The 22,105-nt window shown below is 52.9% G+C and overlaps 1 protein-coding gene across 1 annotated transcript; it reads right to left on the bottom strand.

The window, feature by feature from the left end:
* Window positions 1-247: 247 nt before the first annotated feature.
* BPIFB2 (BPI fold containing family B member 2) lies at window positions 248-19,117 on the bottom strand. Its single transcript, XM_042230040.1, has 16 exons — window positions 19,062-19,117; window positions 18,136-18,282; window positions 14,976-15,069; window positions 12,669-12,773; window positions 11,403-11,549; window positions 9,922-9,982; window positions 8,174-8,234; window positions 5,528-5,619; window positions 5,071-5,256; window positions 4,762-4,815; window positions 4,059-4,229; window positions 3,494-3,561; window positions 3,279-3,324; window positions 2,913-2,976; window positions 2,463-2,539; window positions 248-541 (listed from the first exon to the last, which is right to left on the bottom strand). Exons 2-16 carry the CDS (start codon window positions 18,245-18,247, stop codon window positions 500-502), a joined length of 1,380 nt encoding a protein of 459 aa, XP_042085974.1. The 5' UTR covers window positions 18,248-18,282; window positions 19,062-19,117; the 3' UTR covers window positions 248-499.
* Between the last annotated feature and the right edge of the window lie 2,988 nt (window positions 19,118-22,105).

Genomic DNA, 22,105 nt, shown 5'->3' with positions numbered 1-22,105 from the left:
GGGGAAATGCCACCAGGTGAGGGCACACGCCTGAAGTGCCATTGTGGCGTTTGTAACTTCAGCTCATCCACGTTGCTCCCCTGGGCTAGGAGGTGATGCTGTCAACAGATTTGGTCAGCAGGGGCATGGCCACATCCTCTTTCTTTCCCAGGCCAGCTCTGGGGGCTCCAGGGACAGACAGGACCAGGCCCGGCATATAGGAAACTGGCCTCCAGTATGCAAAGAGTTTGCCGAGCCTGGCTGGAAGTTGCAGCTCAAGAGAAGGTGTTTAATGCAAGATCTGTACAGCCTGGAGGAGATATCTGCTCCCCATAAGGAGGGGATGAAGGAAGGAAGGGGGTTGGGAGGGAAGGGGCCAGCATGGGATGAAGCAGACCAGCTGGGCCAACCAACTTCCTGGTAATGACCAAGTGTGGTGATGAAAGTGTGGCTTTGACTCAGTTTCCCAAGTGGCTTGAGGCCAAAGGGTCCCCAGAGCAGCTCTCCCAGTGGTCCCATGTCAGCGCTGGTACAAGAGTCCACTGGATACCACGACGTAGCCCTGAAAGACAGAGACAACCATGGGCCAGGTGAGAAGCCGCACGGGGTCCGTAGGACCCCCGTCGCCCAGCAGCCTGGCCCTAGCTCAGGCTCTGCCGCTCTTGCTGTGTGTCCTGAGCGCAGCCATTGCCTCTCCAGCCTCAGTGTACTGCTGATTCTCGTGGACGGTAAAGCATCCACTTTGCAAGGCTGCTACTGATAGATGGATGCAGCCAGATCACACAGGCAGAGCGCTCAGTGTGGAGCTGAGCTCAATTCGGGCTTCATACATGGTCAGGACCACCTCTGTTTTATGGCCTAGAGTTCAGACCACTGAATATCTTCTCCAAGTACAAGCCTCTCTAGCAAAACCAGGCATACCTTCTCCCCAAAATGTCCCCTACTGTCTACACTGCACTGCAGAAACTTCTGCAGGCCTGCTGATTTTTTCCTTCCTTCCTTCCTTCCTCCCTCCCTCCCTTCTTTTTACTTCCTTCCTCTTTCTCTTTCTTTCTTCAGTCTTCATTGAGCCTCTACTACGATCCAAGCCCTATGCCAGGTGTTGGGAACCCAGCAGAAAAATAACCAGAACCAGTCCTTGTCTTTGTGTAACTTGTACATGGTCCAATAGGGTAACCATTAACACCTGGCTAACTACAGTTACCCCCTCTTATCCATGGTTTCATTTACCTAAGTATAACTATGGTCCAAACATATCAAATGGAATATTCTAGAAATAAATAATTTATAAGCTTTAGATTGCATGCCATTCTGAGTCACATAATGAAATCCCATGCCATCCTACTCATCCCGTCCTGGGTGTGAGTCATCCCTTTGTCCGGTGGATCTACACTGCATGTGACTCCCACCCATTAGTACTATCTATCCGCAGTTTCAGGCATCCAATGGGCATCTTGGAATGTGTCTCCCCCTAGATAGGTGAGACTACTGTACATTTACATTAAGTAGAATAAAGTAAGATTTAGAATTCATCTTTTCAGCTACACTGGTCATACGTTGAGGGCCCAAAAGTCACCTGTGCCCAGTGGCTGACAGGGGCCACTGCCTTGGACAGTGCAGACCTCTGTCCTTGCAGGAAGTTCTATTGGGCAGTGCTGGTCTAGGGACCTTTGACTTCAGTCCCAAGTGGCTGGATTAGGGGGTGCCAAGGTGAGTCAGCCACTGACCTTGCCTGACAAAGGAAGTCTTGGGGAAATTCCCACTAAAAGCTCTGCTCCCACGTGTGCAGATGGTTACTTTTTTGGGGGCAAGTTATTAACTGCCAATTGCCTTGGGACCATAGTTCTCAAGCAAGGAGGCCATCCTCCCTGAAAGCCCTTAGCCAGTCCCTCTTAGGGAGTGTGAATGACACAGATGTTGGGCTTGAAGGACCTTGGTTAAGTTTTCTGTCCCATGCACATCTTATTGAATGAATTAGGAAGAATATTGTCCTTTTGTAGCTCAGGTGAAACAGAAAGAAGTGGTAGGATGTCATCCTGGGCCCCCAATATCTGATCCCAACATTAGATCATTTTAGAAGTGCCAGGATCCCCTCCTACCATCTGGCCTGTGGAGGTTTGTGTACAACCCTGGAAAGACTCCCTCTCTCATCCTCCCCCAGACTCCAGAGGGGTTGTGCCTATCCCAGGGCACAGAGTCACATCACAGTTGGTCTGAATCCACTGAGTGTGACCTGGTGTGATATTTGATGAGGGTGAGTGAAACCTTTGCTCCAATGTCACCTTACATTTAGAATTTTCCATCTCATCACAGCTGATTCATGCATGGTCTGGGCAGGGGGGCATTCCTAGGCCTGGCTGACCCTGAACCCCACTGTGTGCTCTAGTAGGAAGGGAGGGAGAGAAGTGACCCCCAACCTCCCCAAGTCCAGCCTCCCTCCAAAGATGAAGGAGGCCCCTCTGGTCACACTGAAAGGGTCTCACCTCCTGGATAAAAACCTCAGGGGTGACGTACTGGAGATTGACCACGTGGGGGAGGGCAATCCCCATGCCCAAGAGAGCTGCAGGAAAGAAAAGAGAAATCAAGGTCAGCCGGTAACGAAGTGCCACCTGAAGCTGGCCCTGCGCTGAGGTCTTCACATGCATCATGACACCGAGGTCCACAGATACTCAGGAAGTGGGAACTGCTATTACCATACCCACTTTATAGAAGGGAAAACTGAGGTTAGGGGAGGAAACAGAACTTAGCTAAGATCACACAGCTGCTAAACAGCTGAGCTAAGATGTACGCACAGGCAGCAGGACTCCCAAAGCCACCCTGTTAGCCTCTGAGCCTGGGATGTAGGAAGGGGCCAAGATAGAGCCTGGAGCTGGCATGCGGGTGGAAGGGGCCAGAGGGGCCATACAGGGAAGAGGGCAGAGGGCAGAGCTCACCATTGAGGTGGTCCAGCAAGGGCTTCTCAAACACTTCACCCATGAGTGTCTGGACTTGGTCAGTCTGCAGCCATAGAGCCAGGGAGATGGGGACCACGGGCCCATTCCGGCAAGGGGCCAGGAGAGACACGTGAACACAGAGAGAGATCAACCAACAGAGGTACAGCAGGAGGGACGAGGGCAAGTCACCCCTGTCTGGGCTTCAAGCAGAGCCCAGCTGCTCCCAGGGTCGTGTCAGCATCCGACCCCCAGGAACTGCTGGCCTGAGAGTCAGCTGAGAGACACGGGCACACACTCCCCTTCCCTGGGCTCAGGGCCTGCCCCACCCAGTGAGGGGGTCTCTGGAGACCCCAGTCCCATACTCACATCAATGAAGCCCAGATTGGAGGAGGCCACGGTGAGCTGGACATTCCTGAAAGGGAAGCCAGAGGGGAGGGGTGGGAATGGGGCCTAGTGCTTCTCACCTGCTTACCACACCAGCTGCATCCCAAGCTCCTCTGACTGGCACTGTGACAGGCAATTGCAGGCCCATTGCACAGAGGAGCATACTGAGGCTGCTGGGTCCAGGAGGCCTCACTTACCCCAGCACAGATGTGGTCCCCCGAAGCCTCACCTTGGACACGGAAAGCTGGAGGCTCAGGTTCACTACCTGGGCACATGGGGAGAGCAGGGTCAAAGGGCACAGAACCATGTGGGAGCTCTCAGCTGGCCACCAGATATCCCAGTCTCCCACCCACACCCCATCCATTCAGGTGTTTGTGGAACACAGGCCACTGGGGAGGTGAACAGCCAAAGAAATCAGATAAGACCCTTTCAGAGAGTGCTTGGTGTCAAAAGGAACAGTGGTATGTGGAGGGGTGGGGACCATCTAGAAGCCTGCCTGGAGGAAGACTGCAGCATTTAAGCTGAGACCTGAATGATGAGGAGAAGCTAGACTCGCCAAGAGTAAGGGGAAGTGTGTCCTAGGCACAGGGCACAGGACGTGCACAGCATGTGCAAAGGTCCTGAGGCAGGAAAGTCTTGGCACATTGACGGAACAGCAAGGAGACCAGTGTGGATGAAAAGTGAGAAGCACGTGGGAGGAAGTGAGGCCTCCCTGAGAGTCGCCCACCTCCCGGCCAGCCCCATCCAGCCCGCCTCACTCACCACATTGAGGGAGAAGAGGTACTGGAAAGCCGAGTTGGAGGACGGGGCCAGGACTTCCACGAAGGGCTGCAGGCGCAGCGTGGCATTGTTGGTGTGGAACGTGACTGTGGGCGTAGCACCCAGCCTCACCTTGAGCACCAGGGGCATGGGCTCGGGGAACTGACGGGCCACCTGGAGAGCAGAGGGCCAAAGGGAGGAGGGCACATGGGGGCAAAGACTGGGTGGACTCTTCACTCATCATTCCTTAGATGCTGATCAAGCCACGGCTGTGCCATAAGTGCCCAGACCACAGAGGTGGGTCCACCCCTGACTCCCACCCTTGGGGACACCCAGTTGATGGGTGGCCACATGAAGACAGTCACAGCCTGTGATCTGTGCCAGGAGGGAGGGTAGCTCAGGGATGTGGGAGCACAAGGAGGCTCCGGGACCAGACAAGGGGTCTTGTCCTCCCGTGGGGGGCAACCCTTGAGCTTGGACTTGGATGGGTCAGGGGAAGGAAGCAGAGGAGACAGTGTAGGCACTTCTTGCCCGCTGCACGGAAAGGAGGAAATGGTGCGATGCCTGGCCGGAGGAGGGGCCACCCCGAGACAGAGGACGTGCAGATGGAAGGGCAGATGCTGAGCCAGCAGAGACCCCAGAGCCCAGAGAGCCTCCCACCCCAATCCCAATCTCAGCCCCTGGAATGGCCAGAAACATCACCCACCTCGGGGATGAGCTGGCCCAGCACAGAGGTGTTCAACGGGTTGTTACTCGAATTCTGAAATCAACTCCCAACACAGGACAGGTTTTAGAACAGTCACTCCCCTAGCCAGACCACCTCTTGTCTCCCCACCCCAACCCCTCTGTCTAATCCCCACCCTACCCCTCTGTCTAACCCTTCCAATAGCCACCCTGTGTCCCCAAAGCTTCAACTGCCCCACCCACCCAGGATTTGGCCTCAGCAGGGTCTCCCCAGGCTGGGTGACAGGGCACTCCTGCCCCGCGTGCCTAGGGTGGCAGGACCAGCTCTCACCAGCTGCGCTGTGATGTCCAGGTTGAGCGCACCAGCCTTCTGCATCAGCATGATGACAGAGTCAAACAGGTCCTGGGAGAGGCCCACGGTGGCCATGGCACCCTTGGTGCCCATGTGCTGTGGCAGCACGAAGGGGGTGGAATCCACAGGCAGGACGATGGGTCTGCCCAGCAGGAAGAGAACAGCCTGTTGAGTTGGGGGTGAGGAGGAGAACAGAGGCGGGGCCTCAGTAGGCAAGCGGCTCCATGGCAGACCCTGGGCTGTGAGATGCCACCCACCCCCGAGATGCCATGCATGCTGTCAGCCTCAGCCCTTCACCTACGTGCCACGCTCCCTCCTGGAATGCCATCCCAGCTCCTCTCCCCTCATCTCTCCTGCCACTTTAGGAATCTTGCAAAACACCAAGGACTCTGGAGGTAACAAGGCCCCAGCTCTGAGTGGAGCAGGAGCCACTTACGTTGATATCCAAGGAAATGTAGTCATTGGTGATGGTAGGGGTGTCAATCATGGTGTAGCGGACCTGGGACTCTGGACCCACAGGGCTGAGGCCTGAAGGAAACCAAGGTGCAGAACAAAAGATGGCATATTCAGCATTATCCACCAATGCCTCATTTAGCCGGGCATCCCAGGTGGCACTATTGGTAAAGAACCCGCCTGCAAACACAGGAGACGTAAGAGATATAGCTTTGATCCCTGGATTGGGAAGATGCCCTGGAGAAGGGAATGGCTACCCACTTTAGTATGCTCTTTTTTAATTTTTATTTATTTTTAATTGGATGATGATTGCTTTGCAATATTGGTTTGATTTCTATCATACATCAACATGAATTAACCATAGGTATACGTAGGCTCCCTCCCTCTTGAATCTTCCTCTCAAGTCCCACCCATTCCCACTCCTCTAGGTTAGTACAGAGCCCCAGCTTGGGTTCTCTGAGTCATACAGCAAATTCTCATTGGCTGTTTACATATGTTAGTGTATATCCATCAACAGATGAATGGATTAAGAAGTTGCGGTACATACATACAATGGAACACTACTCAGCCATAAAAAGGAATGCATTTGAGTCAGTTCTAATGAGGTGGATGAACCTAGAGCCTATTATACAGAGTGAAGCAAGTCAGAAAGAAAAGTGAATATCGTATACTAACACACGTATGTGGGATCTAGAAGGATGTTACTGATCAACCTGTTTGCAGAGCAGCTGAGGAGACACAGACATAGAGAACAGACTTACGGGCAAGGTCGGGGAGAAGAGGGAGAAGGGGAGATGAATGGAGAGAGGAGCTCTCCAGTACTCTCACCTGAAGAATCCCGTGGACAGAGGAACCTGGCAGGCTATGGTCCATGGGGTCACGAAGAGTCAGACATGACTGAAGTGACTGAGCATACACATGCCCGCATACCTCATTTAGCCAGACCCAGACCAAGAGGCGTGAAAAGGCCCCATGAGTAAGCAAATTTAAGTTGCAAAATGCACACCCAAGAGTCAGCTGCTCACAACCTGCTGATTCTTAGACACCATTCTAACAGTTTGGGTTCCTACTTTCCCAATCAGCAGAAGACTAAAGGCCCTAAATCAGAAAGGAGAAGGGTCATTCCAGGCACAAACATCCCCTGACCAAGGCAAGATGGAAGCAAAGACAAGGGCAAGAGCTGATCTTTGGTATGAACCCGGGTCCAAGGCATCTTGATGAAGACAGTCCCTCTGAAGGGAGAGGGAAGAGACTAAGGCTTATTGAGTTTATTGCATACCAGGCACCTAACCCGGGCTGTCTTGTACAATAGCAACACATTGGAAAAGTAGAAATTTTGATCCTTATTTTTAGATGGAATTATTAAGCCCAGAGAGATGGAGTGACTTCCCTAAGGTCACACAGCAAATGAGCCAGAATTCATACTCATATCCTTTGATTCCATCCATTTTCCTTAGCTTCTCAGTACCTCCTGTTAAGGTAATATTGGGGTTGGTCGTAAGGAGGGTGGGGGAGCTCAAGAAATGTTCCCCAGACTTCTAGCTGGGCTGTGAGTGTGGACAGGATGATAGGTGGACGTGTGAGGAGGAGAAACTCTAGGTGAGCTGATTCACGCAGGGTGCTGGTACCATGCTGAGACTTTAAACTCAGAGCTTCTGATTTTCCATCTACAAGTTGGCGATAACAACGCAACCTTGTAAGATTGGTAAAATTTGCCCAAGAAAGCCAAAGAGCTACCCTGATATAAAAACACTCACTGAAGAAGTCACTGCAGGTAAACGTAGACCCTGCCCGGCATCCTTCCTGGCTTAACGCCAGTACGTCGCCCTGCACGCCTGTCCCAGGCTCGGTAAGGGGTTAGATACAACCCCCAACTCAAAGGCAAACCAACCAATGTCCTAGGGCAGCTGCCAATGACAGACAGCTCTGGATTTCGCAAAGTCAGTGATGGCAACACAGGAGAAACTCCAGAGTCCCAGGCAAAGAAAGTCCTCAGGTACGAGAAGGTGCACTTCAAACAGAAGCAGCTTTAAAAATGGGCTTGTGAAAAGAGAGAGGATGCCCTGAATTTACCTGGGGCTCGCTGAGCACAGATTTCCTCCTGAGTCACCAGAGGATGCATTCTTTGATCAGTCTGGGAATGGGTGAGTAATTACCAATAGTTCCTCAATACTGATAAATACTGATAAATACCACTAAAAAGATGAAGCTGACCTACTTCTGTTGCTTTTAGTTCCATATTGTAAATTGAAGACCTGTCAGGGGCTTGTTTCTGGAGAATGAAATGGCAACTCACACAAGTATTCTTGCCTGGATAATTCCATGGACAGAGGAGCCTGGTGGGCTACAGTCCATGGGTTGTAAAGAGTCGAACACCATGGAAGTGACTTAGGACACCTGCCCATGTGTGCGTGCACATACACACGCATACACACACACACACACAAAACATTCAAAGACTTGGTTCTACAATTTGGAGACTTCCAAATTCCACCAATAATTGTTCAGACATCCTATGACTGATCTCCCAGAGGTCAACTCTGATGCAAAGAAGGGGTCTTTGAAGGGTCATGGGGATCCCAGAGGATTTCAGAGGCCCCAGCCCCCTCCCCAGGCTCCCAGGTCTTACCAATTAAAGTGCCCAGGTGGACATTGAGGCCTTGCACCAGGTTGGAGATTCTCAGGCACAGCTGCAGAAAGACAGAGGCTCCAGCAGCTCTCAGGGCTGGAGGGGGTGAGGCTGGGAGGGTCTAGAGGCCCTGGGAGGAAGACTCTCCCAACTTGGACACCAAGGCCTGGGAGCCCTTCCTTCCACCACCAGCCAGTGGGCCTCTTCCAGCACCTCCTCTGGGCCCTGGGGACTCAGAGGGGACACTGGGGCCTGTGAGCACTAAGGAAAGAACAGGGCAGTGGGGCCCAGTGGGAGTGGCCACAGCCAGGCCCAGGAAACTGAGGCAGGCAGCCTGCTGCATATCGGCCCAGAGGCCCAGCTGATGGACGATGCTCCCTGCAGAGGATGCAGGCTGCAGTCAGCAAGCCAGGCCAGGGAGACTGGAGTCCTCCCAGCCCAGCAGGCCACCAGAAGTGGATTAAGCTGGGGTCAGTGTGACAGAAGGTGGGGCAGAGAAGAGACTGCAAGGCCGGGGGTGGTCATAGCTGATCCAGGGAGGACTTGGTGAGGCGAGGCCAAGAGGCAGGTCAGCTCAGTTCAGTTCAGTCGCTCAGTTGTGTCCGACTTTTGCAACCCTATGGACTGCAACACGCCAGGCTTCCTTGTCCATCAACAACTCCTGGAGCTTGCTCAAACTCATATCCATCAAGTCGGTGATACCATCCAACCATTTCATCCTCTGTCATTCCCTTCTCCTCCTGCTCTCAATCTTTTCCAGCATCAGGGTCTTTTCCAATGAGTCAGTTCTTCGCACCAGGTGGCCAAAGTATTGAAGCTTCAGCTTCAGCATCAATCCTTCCAAAGAATATTCAGGACTGATTTCCTTCAGGATTGACTGGTTTGATGTCCTTGTAGTCCAAGGGACTCTCAAGAGTCTTCTCCAACACCACAGTTGAAAAGCATTAATTTTTCAGTGCTCAGCCTTCTATATGGCCCAGCCCTCACATCCATGCTTGATTACTGGAGCAGAGGAGAGGACTATACTGGCTTCTGCCTTCCAGCCTCAGTGTTCTCATCTGTAGCATGGGGATCCTGAGGCCTACCTCTTGAGCGTGTGAAATGGCACACAGTGGGTTGCCTTGGTCTCCATTACTGCCACTACTGGAGGTAGGGTGGGTGGGAAGAGGCAGGGAGGGAGAGTAGGGCCCTGGCCCCTGAGACACCTTTGCTCACCAAGTCGGCCCCCCGCAGAAAATGACAGGAGCTAACATGGTGGCCTTCACAGCAACGCTCACTCTCCCCAAACCGCTGTAAACTGCACATGTTGTGATGCACTCAGCCCCACAGCCTGCCCACCAGGGGCTGGCTAGGGACAGTGGTTCTCTCTCCTTACAGATGTGGAAGGAGGGGCAGAGGGGGGCCAGGTGACTTGTCCAGGGTCCCCGCTGGGAAGGAGGGGACCAGGATCACATCCACCCCTGGTGCCCAGGCCCTCATCCACTCCCATTGTGTTCTCTTTTCAGAAGCTACGTGGCCCAGAAAGCACTCCACTGCACAGGGCACCGGGGTGGTCTGAGTGGAGGAGCCTCCCTCCCCTGCAGCCCCACAACCGCCAGGTCATTGCATTAGACCGTCAGCCCCGCCTCCTCCCTGCCCTTCTGGGGAAAGTGGAGGACCCTCAGGAGGAGCACTAACAATCCCTGCCTGCGACCCCCCTCTTCACTCGCTGCCACCCCCCATCCTGCAGGCTCTGGCAGGTGCTTTACCTTGCTCTTCAGCACAGCTTTGATGTGACTCTGCAGCGGGGCCAGCATCGCGGGGGCTGTGCTGAGGAGGAGACCAGAAAGGGCCCCTGAGCCCAGGTCAGCACCATAGGGGCCTGTTTCTCCCCAAAGCCAGGGTGCCAAAGAAAAGCCTGTGCCCAGGCCACACCCTGCCACATGCCAGGCGTGGAACCAGCACAACTGACTCCACAGTGGAAGACACCAAGCCACCAAGAAGGGGCCATTGGTCTCAAGATTTGGAAGTGGCCAAGAATGAGGCCAAGTGGAGTGGGGAGACAGAGGGTGTTGTGAAGGCTGGACTTGACCACATCCAGCTGGCTTCAGGGCCACTGAGCCCAGTGAGGCGGGGCCGTGGCTGGCGGGGCCCAGGCCTGCTCCCTGCATGGGCCCCATTTCCCTGTGGCAAACCTACTGCAGTCCCTTCCTCACTGAGCCGTGGGGCTGAGTCAGTGTTTCAGAATGGGGATCCACGAGAAGTCATGGTTCCTTGGTTCCCTAACACGCTGACATGAGGCATGGCCCAGACTTGCTGAGTGGCCTCTTGGGGAGGCAGGAGGAAGGCGCCAATGTTCTCAGCGGCGTCAAACTCTGGGCTCCTGTTTTTCCATCAATAAACCATGAGCAGCCCCTGCCCACAAGGACTGTGAGGGACCCTGGGGGATCATGAGTTACACAGGCTGAGCAGGGGGCCCAAATGGGAATAGATTTATACCCAAGCCTTGTCTTAGGAAAAAGTCCAGTCTTTGGGTAAATGTTGCTCCCTTTTAAGATGCTAAAATATTCAACCACCTCTAAGTGAGCAGAGGAATTAGTAGCAGTGGGGTCGATCAGGCTGCCGAGTTTGAACCCGTGTGCTAGCTGTGTGGCCCTAGGCAAGTCACTTAACCACTCTGTGCCTCCACTTGCTCTCTTGCAAAATGAGGGAAATGCCTCCACCGACCTGGTAGGACTACTGTGAGATGACTCACAGAAAGGGCCCAGAACGTGCCCAGCACACAGTGGTGCTCTGGAGGTGGAGTGGCTGTCAGCCTTAGACGCCAAAACAGGAGCAGCCACCTGACTCATGGGGAGAGCTTGGCGGGTCCCAGCCCCTCCCTGGGCCTCAGACTCCTCATCTCCGCAGGGCGGAGCAGCCCTCCGAGGTTCCCGACTGAGGCTGCCAGCCGAGTCCCTCTCCAAACAGGACGTTAATGGCCAGTGTGCGCTGTCACATGGTGCAGAGCAGCGGTGGAACCACGGGCTCTGGCCACACACTCGCTGTGTGACCTTGGGCATGTCCCTTCCCTTCTCTGAACTTCAGTGTTGTCAGCCATAAAATAGGTATGATGCTGGTGGCGATGGGGCGGGGCAGGGGCAGGGCCAGCTCTCAGATCCATCATCGGGATTGGATGAAGTAGGAAGTTCAAGAAACAGCACCATAGCCGCGATGTCTGGGTTCCAGCGGCCCAGCCTCCAGTACCCACCTGTTGCGGCCATCAAACACGATGGCTTTGTCGAAGATGGAAAAGCAGCTGGAGATGCTGACCAGGGGGGTCCCGATGGAGCCCTGTTCCACGGAGGTGTCAGCCAGCAGTGCTATGGGGAGCAGCAGGTGCAGGGGCTCCGGGTCACTGTGGGGACACCAGTCCTGAGTCCAAGTGGCACTGCCTAGCAAGCCCACAGTGACAGATGCAAGACCCCCTCCCCCAGCCAGGGGTCTCCACCTGCTGACCCCTTAACACAGGCAGGGACCCTACTCAGCATGAGATGGTCCCCCCGGGGCAGGCTGGACACACCCCCAAACTCCACTCAGGGTCACAGACACTGAATCAGATGACTGTGAGCTCTGGCTCCCCGGACCCTCTTGTGTGAGACCCTGGGCCAGTCACTCCCCATACTGAGCCTTAGATTCTTCTTCTGTAGAAATGGACATCAGATTGGTGGTTCCTATCTCACAAGGCTGCTATGCTGAATTTTCTAGAAAACAATCATGTGAAAACATCCTACTTGAAGGCTGGCCCACTAGCACTCATAAATGGTAGTATCAGGACAGAGGAGTTAAAATAAGAACACTCAGCCCCTGGTTTGAAAATTAAATGCATATATAGTGACTGATGCACAGAAACAAATCTAGTATTTTATTGAGCACCAGGTGCCTTGCACATGAAAGGGGTAATATAATTTTAATCATAGCAGTGAATCCATCCACTCAAACCTCCATTGCTTGCTAAGTCGCTTCTGTCATGTCTGACTCTTTGTGACCCTAACACACCAGGCTCCTCTGTCCATGGGATTCTCCAGGCAGGGATACTGGAGTGGGTTGCCATTTCCTCCTCCAGGGGATCTTCCCAACCCAGGGATCGAACCTGTGTCTCTTATATCACCTGCACTGGCACGAGGGTTCTTTACCACTAGCGCCACCTGGGAAGCCCTCAACCTCCATAGGCATGGTGCAAAGGTTTGTTTTCTTTTGCTTTGGTTTTTCGCAAAGGACGAAACAGGGTCAGAGAAGTGCAATGACTCTCTCCATTTGCATAACTGTTGAGCAGGGTCTGGATTCTCAGAAATGCTCTCACTGTCTCACTCCCCCATGGAGAGTGGGGGAGTGAGAAGGCACTGGAGAGAGAGAGTGCTGAACAGAGTTAGAAGGTCTGAGTTGGGATCTTGGGATTTGCTAAATCCCTTTCCTCCGTTTTACCTTCAGAGAGTCCTTGAAAATCCTCCCACTCCCAACAAGGAGACTGACTCACCGGAAGATCTTGAAAGTAAAATTAGTGGCTGCCAACAAGCGTATTCCGAAATCGGCAACAAATGTCAGGCGGAGGTGGGACACATCGACGTTCAGAATCTGAATCCTGCAGGGTGGGAGTCAAAGCGACAGGGCAGTCCCCATCAAACCATGGCATCAACTCTGGGGCGTGTGCTCGGAGCCTGTGCACACTGTTGGTATTTATAAAGGACCTCTGACAACTAAAACTATGGGGTGAGGAAGAGGTAGTGAGTTCACCATCATAGGGGGCATGCAAGCAAAGGGTAACCAACCTGCCAGTAGGGAAAAGATGCAAAGGGCATCCCAGCATTAGGCATGAATTAAGTGAGATGATGATTACCCAGGTCTTGGAGGGATTTTAGTTTCTGATGGAGATCTGGAAAGCTGGGAAGGTAGGGAAAGAAAAAACTTTGGGATCCACAGAAGGCAGAAATCCCCCTCTAGTCAGCAGCCTTGGCTTGTAGCACTTTAGCAATGGAAAACTCAACTCCTTTCAAAGCTGCTTGTTCCGATTGCTCAGCACTCTCCAGCTAACCTATGATTTCTTTTTTTCCTGAATAAAAGTCTTTTTTCTCTCTCTCTCCGGCACAGTAGTTAGTTGTGGGAGATGGGGCACTACAGAGTGGTGTAAATGTTAAAGTGAACGTGTTAGTCTCTCAGTCATGTCTGACTCTTTGCGACCCATGGACTGTAGCCCACCAGGCTCCTCTGTCCATGGACGTCTCCCGGCAAATGTTAAAAGTCACATCAAAGTACTCTCTGTTAGCACTTGGGTGACATCTTTCCATGGCTCTCCTTGGGACACAAACTGACCTAGAGCCTGCTTCTTTTCACTTGACAACCATTCTGGATGTGATCCCACATCTACAAACAAGGACTTCGGGCGCTATTTTCCAACAATCATATGATTGAGCCTCTGTGTGGCCAGACTGCAAATCATTTAGGGATCCTTGACCTTGGGACACTGATGCTCCTGGGCCCGACATCATCAGCCCAACCCTACCCCAGGGTCTCAAACTGGGGGCTTCCACACCAGCTGCATTTTCATCCGCACAGCGTTTACAAGTTTTAAACGTTTTTGAAACGAGTTGCCGTCATTCAAAACTTGGTAGATTTTTATATACACAGATATGGTTCTGGGCTCTCCTGTGACAATGCAGAGTGGTGGAGCCTGCCACACTTGGCACCATTTAAAGATCAGAGCAGGAGGAAAGTCCACTGGGAGCGCCTGAGAGAGCCCTTCAGCAGCCCATGACATGAGACGCTTAGCTTTCATTCCTTCCCAAGCAAATCCTTTACTAAATATTTGAGTTTGTGTGTTGTTTCTAAATCTCTTCATTGGGGAGGATGGGGGGATGGAGAGGGAGGTTCAAGAGGGAGGGGACATATGTACACACAGAGCTCATCCACTTTGTTGTTCAGCAGAAACTGGCACAACATTGTGACACCACGATACTCCAATTTTTAAAAATTAATTAAAAATAATAACAAGTGTAAAAATAAAATCAGAAGAAAAAAAGCAAAACTAAATAAATAAATCTCTTCATCAATTCTCTCAACACTCCAGATCAGGTTTAATTATCTCCAAGAAGGTGTTATTAAGCTCTTTTTAATGGCTTCAACTTTGTATCAACATACCACATTTATAAACTTTGTACCATAGACAGCGTAGCACCCATTTTTACAATGCAACGTACACAGAAGGAGGAAAGTACCTGTTTGTTGTTGATGAGGATGATGATGGTGATGAAGAAATTAAACTGCTGCTAGCAACAGTCAAAAAATGTACATGGCTTTTTATAAGAATATATGTATATACATACATATATGAGTTCCTATACATGTATAGTATATATACATGCATATACATATGGATTTTCTTGGAAATCCAGAGTCTTGGCTGTAGTGAGTCTGTTTCCCACTGGATGGGGACAATTAGCCCAGTTCCTAAAAGTGTCTGAGTCTGAGGTGCTCCCACCTGCCTCTGCCTTTGAGTCTCTGCTTTATGGAGAGGGATATATTAGACTCACATTTGTGTCTAGATTCAATGTTAGGCTTTTGGAAGAAGTAGCCAAGGTCCTGTCAGCCCTGGGGACCTAGGAGCCAGAGTTTTAGACTCTGTGCATAGAAATCTACTAATTGGGAGGCATCAGACCCCCTTGGCTGGTCCCAGCTCCTGCAGCCTCTTGTGCCCACTCACCCGGCAGGTAGGAGTATCTAATCTGGTGAGGGAAACACTCGTCTAGCTGGTGGGGGGGAAGCACTCACCTGGAGGTGAGCTACTCACCTGGTGGGCTGGAAGACCCCTCCACTCCTGTCCAGGAAAAGCGGAACTGTGACCTGCAGGGCCCTCTGGAGCGGGGCTTTCCCGGCTTCAACCGCTGAGGGGCCAGAGCAGAGTGAGGTCAGGCCATCCTCAGGAGCCGCCAAGAGAGACCGCACCACCCACCATCTGCCCCACACTGTGGGCGAGGAGAACTCAGAGGTTGGAAGGGGCGGGCTTGTCCACAGGCGCACAGAAGGCCACCTGGGGGGCACTACCCCACCAGGCCCTTCCAGACATGTCTTTCCTCTTTGCCCTTCCAAATCCCACGTAGCTACTCTCTCCTCAAAAACAGTAACACCCTTTGCCCTTTTGCAAGGCCTTGATCAGTCTCCACCTCCTTGGGAGCTTCTACAAGGCCCCAAGCAGAAGGAGCAGTTCCCAGCCCTGTGGGGAGAGGGTGAAAGCAGTCTCTCCTACAGGCTGAGGGCTCAGGAGCCTCTCAAAATCTAGGTGCAGATCCACCTCTGCTACTCACTACCTGTGCGGCTGCCCTGTGCCTCAGTTTCCCTGCAAATCAATAAGATGCTTAGAACGGTAGCTGTCAGCTTTCTCAGGATCTCGCACCTCCCCGCCCCCTGCACTTTCCCCAGAACTTGACTTGGGCAACTGTGGTGTATGCCGGAGCCACAGACATCATGGACCTGTTGCCAGCCTAGGTCACCACTCCCCATATTTTCTTTAGCCCTACCAGGTACCTACTGGGAGCCCATAACACTGAGTATCTAGGGAGCCAGCTGCTCAGCTTTTATCTCGGGCACCATCAAGAGCTATATTGGCCCAAGACACACGGGAAAGTGCACTAGACGCCTGCAGAGGACAGTTTCTTAACTCCATTGGCAGCCAGCAGTTTTCCTTGGCACCTAGCAAGTTCCAGGGTTTGACATCACACTATGAAATGCTACTTCCAAGTCCCTGAAGGACTGCTGTTGTGGTTCAATCGCTCAGTCGTGTCTGACTCTTTGCGACTCCATGGACTGCAGCACGCCAGGCTTCCCTGTCCTTCACTATCTCCCGGAGTTTGCTCAGATTCATGTCCATTGCGTTGGTGAGGCCATCCAACCGTTTCATCTTCTGCTGCCCCCTTCTCTTTTTGCCTTCAATCTTTCCCAGCATCAGGGTCTTTTCTAAAGAGTGTGTCTCCAATGAAACATCCCTGTGACCCTTGCAACAACAGGGAGCCAATACCCTGCCATCTCCATTAAGATCTCTGAATCTCTGCCCTCGTGATGGGATGGTCCTTCTTGGACCTTCATCGCAGCCTTAGGGGTACTGGTTTTCCCTTATATCTACCACTCCTGCATTTTTGTTCACTGACTTAAGGGACATGAGTTTGAGCAAGTTCTGGGAGATGGTGAAGGTCAGGGAAGTCTGGCGTGCTGCAGTCCATGGGGTTGCCAAGAGTCTGACATGACTGAGTGACTGAACAACAACAACTTGTGTTCTTTAGAATTCTTCTTACCTCTTACCAGCCAACTCCCTGTTACTCCAGTTCTCTCTCAATATAGATTAAACTTTGCTTGTTCAAATCACGCACTCAAAAAAAAAAAAAATGGTGCCTGTCACATGGGGTCCTTGGAAAGACCCACTCAGGTCACAATAAATATTAGCTCGCATGGCTGTTTGTAGTTATAATGGCTTGCACTCCTATCATGCTCCCTTTGTGCCAGGCATTGTTCTGAGTGCTTTAGCTTTCCTCAAAATTCTATGTCAGTGCAATATTATACCCAGTTTACCAATAGGTTGAGGACCCAGGCAAGAAGAGGCTGGATCTGGGCCAAGACACCCAGCCCTCAAGGCCCTGGACTTTCTCCCACACCTGGGCTGCTGGGCTGACGGAGGTGCTAATTAAACTGTGGCTGAACTGGACTCACACCCGGGCTTCTGGACTCCCTCCACAGTGCTCCCCTGACATGGGCTTGAACCCTGGGGCTTGCAGGAGGGGATGAGGAGGAGGATGCAGTGTTATGAAAAAGCCTCCAGCCTTGCCACGGAGGAGGTGTGTAGCAGTGCGCTCTTGGCAGTGTGTTTCCACTGAAACAAGCATGCAGCTGCAGCTGGGAGCGCTGTCTGGGGACAAAGGCGGCTCGCACAGCGCGGGGAGGGCAGCGGGCCGGTAGTCACCCTCGTGCCACTCTGACACGGATCACTGCCCGCTTTCACTGTCTGCCCGTCTGTCCGGATACAACCTTCCGGAAAACGGCGTGCGCCCCAGGGGGGACCTTGCTGCTTCCCTGAGCCGCCTGCCTCCACACCATTTGTGTTCCAGAACCCTTGAAAGTCCCCTCCTCTGTCTGACCTGAGTTCCTCATGTTGTTATCTGAGTGTGGTCTGGCCCTGGCATAAAGAGCTTCTGATCTCTCACCTCTGACCTCTCACCAACCTTGGTGGGATCCCAAAGCCTTCCCAGGGGCAGTTACAGGGCAGTTTTTGTCTCACCCGGGCCTGGATGTCCTCATTTTGGACATCTGGATGTCTGATCCTCTCCGGGGTCAGACGAGACTTGGAAGGAGGGAATAGAGACGCGGGCTGGACGCCTTGCCAAGAAGGGCCCAGAGGGGGCTGCTGCTTCTCCCTGGGAGCCCAGCAGGGAGGGCCCAGCTCCTGGACGCTCCCGAGTGCAGTGCTAGGTGTGCCTGCCCCAGCACACGCGTGCACACAGCCCCCACACACACACATCCCAGGATGCAGGGCCACAGCATGACACACCCCGAGGCGTGTGCCGTGGCCTTGCGCACGTGCCAGTGGTTAGGCGCCCTCCCAACCCTCAAGCACGCAGGTGGGCACATCATATCTCCATGGATTTTCAAACTCATACCAGACGCGTATAAGCAAAAGGAGCCACTCACACTGACCCATCCTCACGTCGCTTGGGCATGGCAGCCACGTGCACACGGGCACGGCCTGTGCCTCCACTCATGCACCCACTGAATAAACATTTGTTGAGCAGCGCTTTCTGGGGCCCAGGGACACAATGGCAGAAGAGAAATCCAGGTCCCCATGGGGTTTGAGTTCATAGATACACATGTACATTTAGGATTGTACACACACCTACAGGCATGGACACCCGAGCTCACCCTCTCGCACACACACATGGCCGACAGCCTGATGGCACATCTCTTACCGTAGCTCAGCACTTCCTTGTTGAGTCTGAACACAGTACCCGGCCTGGAGGCGCTGACCACGGGCGGCAGCAGCAGCGCCAGCAGTAGGCCCAGCCCACACGCCCCAGGCATGGTGGCCCTGGCCCCTTCCCCCCAGGATCTGTGGGCTGGAGTGGGGACAAGCATCAGTGAACTAGTCCAGAATGGCCCCACCCGGGGTGGCTTAAACCCCATCCCAACCCAGAGGTCGCAAACCATGAGCGGCGACCCCAGCCCTGCCCAGACCCCTCACCCCTACACATCAGTTTTTGCATCTCTGCTCTGGGAAGAATCCCCATCCCAGCCTGCTTCTTCAGCAACCACGCTGGCATCTGGTCTGGACATGGTCCCAAGGCCCAGAGAAGACATGGCCTTGCCTAGGACCACGCAGCAAATTAGGAGCAGGTGCAGGACCCAAGTCATGCCAGGGGAGGATGGGGGGACTCCCAGATGGGGAGACTGAGGGCAGTGTCCCATCCCAAGGAGGGAGCCTAGACCCAGTGCCCCAAGGCCAGCGCTGTGTCGCCTGATGCCAGGAATCCAGCCTGGCATTGTGCCCAGCTGTCCGAATCCTCCAGGGAAGGATCCGGGGTGCTTCCCACCCTCATCTTATCCTGGGCTAGGTGAGGAAATGTCCTAAGTGTAGGCCTCTCACATGGTCCCCAGCCCCTCCCCACTCAGCCCAGCTCAGCGGACTTAGGGAGAAGGAGTCAGGCGGGACCAGGGTTGGGGGCTGCTGCTCAGATAGATAACTAAGGCCCAATGAGGCGGCACTTGTCCAGGGTCCCACAGCAAGATAAGGGATGGGCCCTTCTGCAGAAGGCTTTTGGAAGTAGCATCCCCATTGAACAGATGGAAAAATCGAGGCTCCTCCCTGGAAGGGCTCCAGCCCCATCTCTCTTCCTACCTCAGGCGGTTCCCAGGGCAGGTAGACTCTCAGCCCCAGCCAAGCCCTCCGCAGTCCCGAGCAGGTGTGGAACTGCCTTATGAGGCTCCCCGGTGCGCAGGGTCCACCAGGGAGGGATCCAGGGAGGGGCAGGTTTGCTTGTGGTTGCAAGTGTTTTCCCTGCAAACATGACCTTTGCCAAAGCATCTCACCCTATGTGTGCAGTGGCATTGCCACGTAGCAAGCTTGCTGCCAGCCGCTCTAAGACCCTGGGGCTGGGCAGCTCTGGAACCTCAAAGACCAGCAGACTTGGAGAAGGATGGCTGCCCCAGGAGGCAGCCCCAGGACGAAGGAGGTGCCCAGAATCAAGGAGATAATCACTTATAGGTGGAATCTAAAATAAATAAACTTATCTATGAAACAGATACAGACTCACAGAGGGAACACACTTGTGGTTGCCAAGGCAGTAGGGAGGGAGGGAGGGACTGGGAGTTTGGGCTTGGTAGATGCAAACTGTTCTGTTTAGAATGGACAAACAACAAGGTGCTAATGTACAGCACCGGGAACCACCTTCCCCATCCTGTGATAAACCATAATGGGAAAGAATATTTACAAAGAATGTATATATACATATATATGTCAACCCCAGTCTCCCATCCTCCCCTCCCTGTTACGTCCACTTGTTCGTTCTATACATCTGTGTCTCTATTCCTGCCTTGGAAACGGATTCATCTGTACCATTTTTCTAGATTCCACATATATGCGTTAATATATGATATTTGTTTTTCTTTTTCTGACTTATTTCACTCTGTATGACAGATTGAGTGGGAAGCTGCTGTAAAGCTCTGTGATGATCTGGGGGTGGGGGGGGTGTGCTGAGGTGGTGGTGTGGGAGGCAGATCCAAGAGGGAAAGGATACATGCATACACAGAGCTGATTCACTTCATTGTACAGTGGAAACTAACATCACATCACAAGGCAATGATACTCCAATAAAAAAATAATGTTTATATGTTTATATTGAGGCTTCCCGACGGCTCAGACGGTGAAGAATCTGCCTGCAGTCCCGGAGACCCAGGTTTGATCCCTGGGTCAAGACGATCCCCTGGAGGAGGAAATGAAAACCCACTCCAGTATTCTTGCCTGGGAAATCCCCTGGACAGAGGAGCCTGGCAGGCTACAGACCATGGGATCACAAAGAGTCAGACACAGTTGAGCAACTAACACACACACACATATTTCAGGAGCACACACACATACATATATAACTGAGTAACTTTGCTGGGTGGCAAAAACTGTCACAGCATTGTAAGCCAACTACATTTCAATAAAAAGACACAAACAGAAGCAAAGAAATAGGTCAGGGGGATGGCTGACCTCCCGCCTGTACCTCCACGGGGAAACACGGCTCTTCTAGCAGGAGCAGGAGGAGACCTGAGTCCCATCCCCATCATCAGCTGAGCCCCGTTTCTGGTCACACACTTCCCCCTCATCATACATGGAGCCAAAACTCAAAGGGCAACAGAGGAGAGGGTGTGGAGGACCCAGTCCCGCTGCTTAACACTAAGCTTCTCTCCAAAGGTGCATCCCACTCATGGAGGACTGAGCCTGTCAGCAGTGTCCACGTTACAAACTACAGCCTCCACCTTGGCTGTACGGGCCCCGAAGAACTGAGTGCTCCTGAAGGGGGTTGTCTATACGTGCGTGTCTCAGGGGTATATGTGTGCTTATATGTGTATGTGTTTATGCGTGTAGTCATGCATACACACTGCTGCTGCTGCTGCTGCTACTGCTAAGTCGCTCCAGTCATGTCTGACTCTGTGCGACCCCATAGACGGCAGCCCACCAGGCTCCCCCGTCCCTGGGATTCTCCAGGCAAGAACACTGGAGTGGGTTGCCATTTCCTTCTCCAATGCATGAAAGTGAAAAGTGAAAGTGCACTAGGTCATAATTACTGATGTCAGAGGAAAGTGCGTGATTGTGTGTGGGTGTGCACATGAAATGCGTGATTGTGTGTGTGTTGCCATCTTGGTTTGTGGTGTCACTTGCCTGTTTATATGAACCTACCTGAGTGCAGGTGTGGGGAGTTCTGTGTCCAATATGTTTAAGTGGACTCAGTATACTGAGTGTGTCTGTGAGGCTGAACATGTACGTGTAGCTGGGTCTAGCAGTCTGTTTCCTGACATTAGGGGTGTGCATATGTGTTTGTGTGTGTCCATGCATGTATGCACAGGAGGTGATGGCAGAGTTACAGGGAAGTCCCCTCCATTCCTCTGCATGGCTCTCCTGGGGTATCGGCACAAAGAGCCCAGGGCTTTCCCCAACTCCAGAATTCTCCATGGCTCCCATTGACTCCACACCAGCCCCTGTGCTGGGTCCTCCCCTAGGGCTCACAGAGCAGACAGGAAGTGTAGAAACCATCAGGCCTTTCCCTGAGAGGCCAGAGTTCCCCTGGACCAGTCCTGCCTTTGAGCCCATGCTCCCCCACCTCATTCTTGAGGCACAAAGGAATGAGAGGAGCTGGCGGCATGCTCCTTAATATCCTTCTCCTGGCCCCCACTTACCCACTAATGCATAAGACCAGCCCTGCTGGTCCTCACAAGAGCTGAGGCAAAGATCAGATTCAGCGGACAGTGGCGCAAATATTGACCAAAGCCACTCTCAGTGTTTGCTCTCCGCATGAGCACTTCCTCTTCCTCCACATTTCAAGCACCAGGGGGCATTGGGTGCCAGCCAGTAGACACAAAGGAGAGGGGTTCTCACCAGCCCCTCCTCCCTGCAGCGCCATTCTGTGAGCACCCGCTCCATGGAGGGTCTGCAGCCACATCACCCTCCACCCCAGGGATAAAAGCTGGTTCTGCTCACAGCTGTGCTTAATAAATCCCGGGTATTTCATAAAAGCTTGTTCAGTGGGTAAAGAATGTACCATTGAATGGCCCCTGTAGTGATGACTGTGGCAGCATTCCAGAGCCCCTCCTTCACTGAATCTTCCTCTGGGCACTGTCATAGCTCCCTACCACTGCTATAAATCACCACCAGCTTAGTGACTGGCAAACACTAATTTA

The sequence above is a fragment of the Ovis aries genome, chromosome 13 (assembly GCF_016772045.2).
Source record: "Ovis aries strain OAR_USU_Benz2616 breed Rambouillet chromosome 13, ARS-UI_Ramb_v3.0, whole genome shotgun sequence".
Taxonomy (NCBI): domain Eukaryota; kingdom Metazoa; phylum Chordata; class Mammalia; order Artiodactyla; family Bovidae; genus Ovis; species Ovis aries.
Note: the sequence above shows the minus strand (reverse complement) of the source record. Positions and strands in the feature narration are given on the sequence as shown.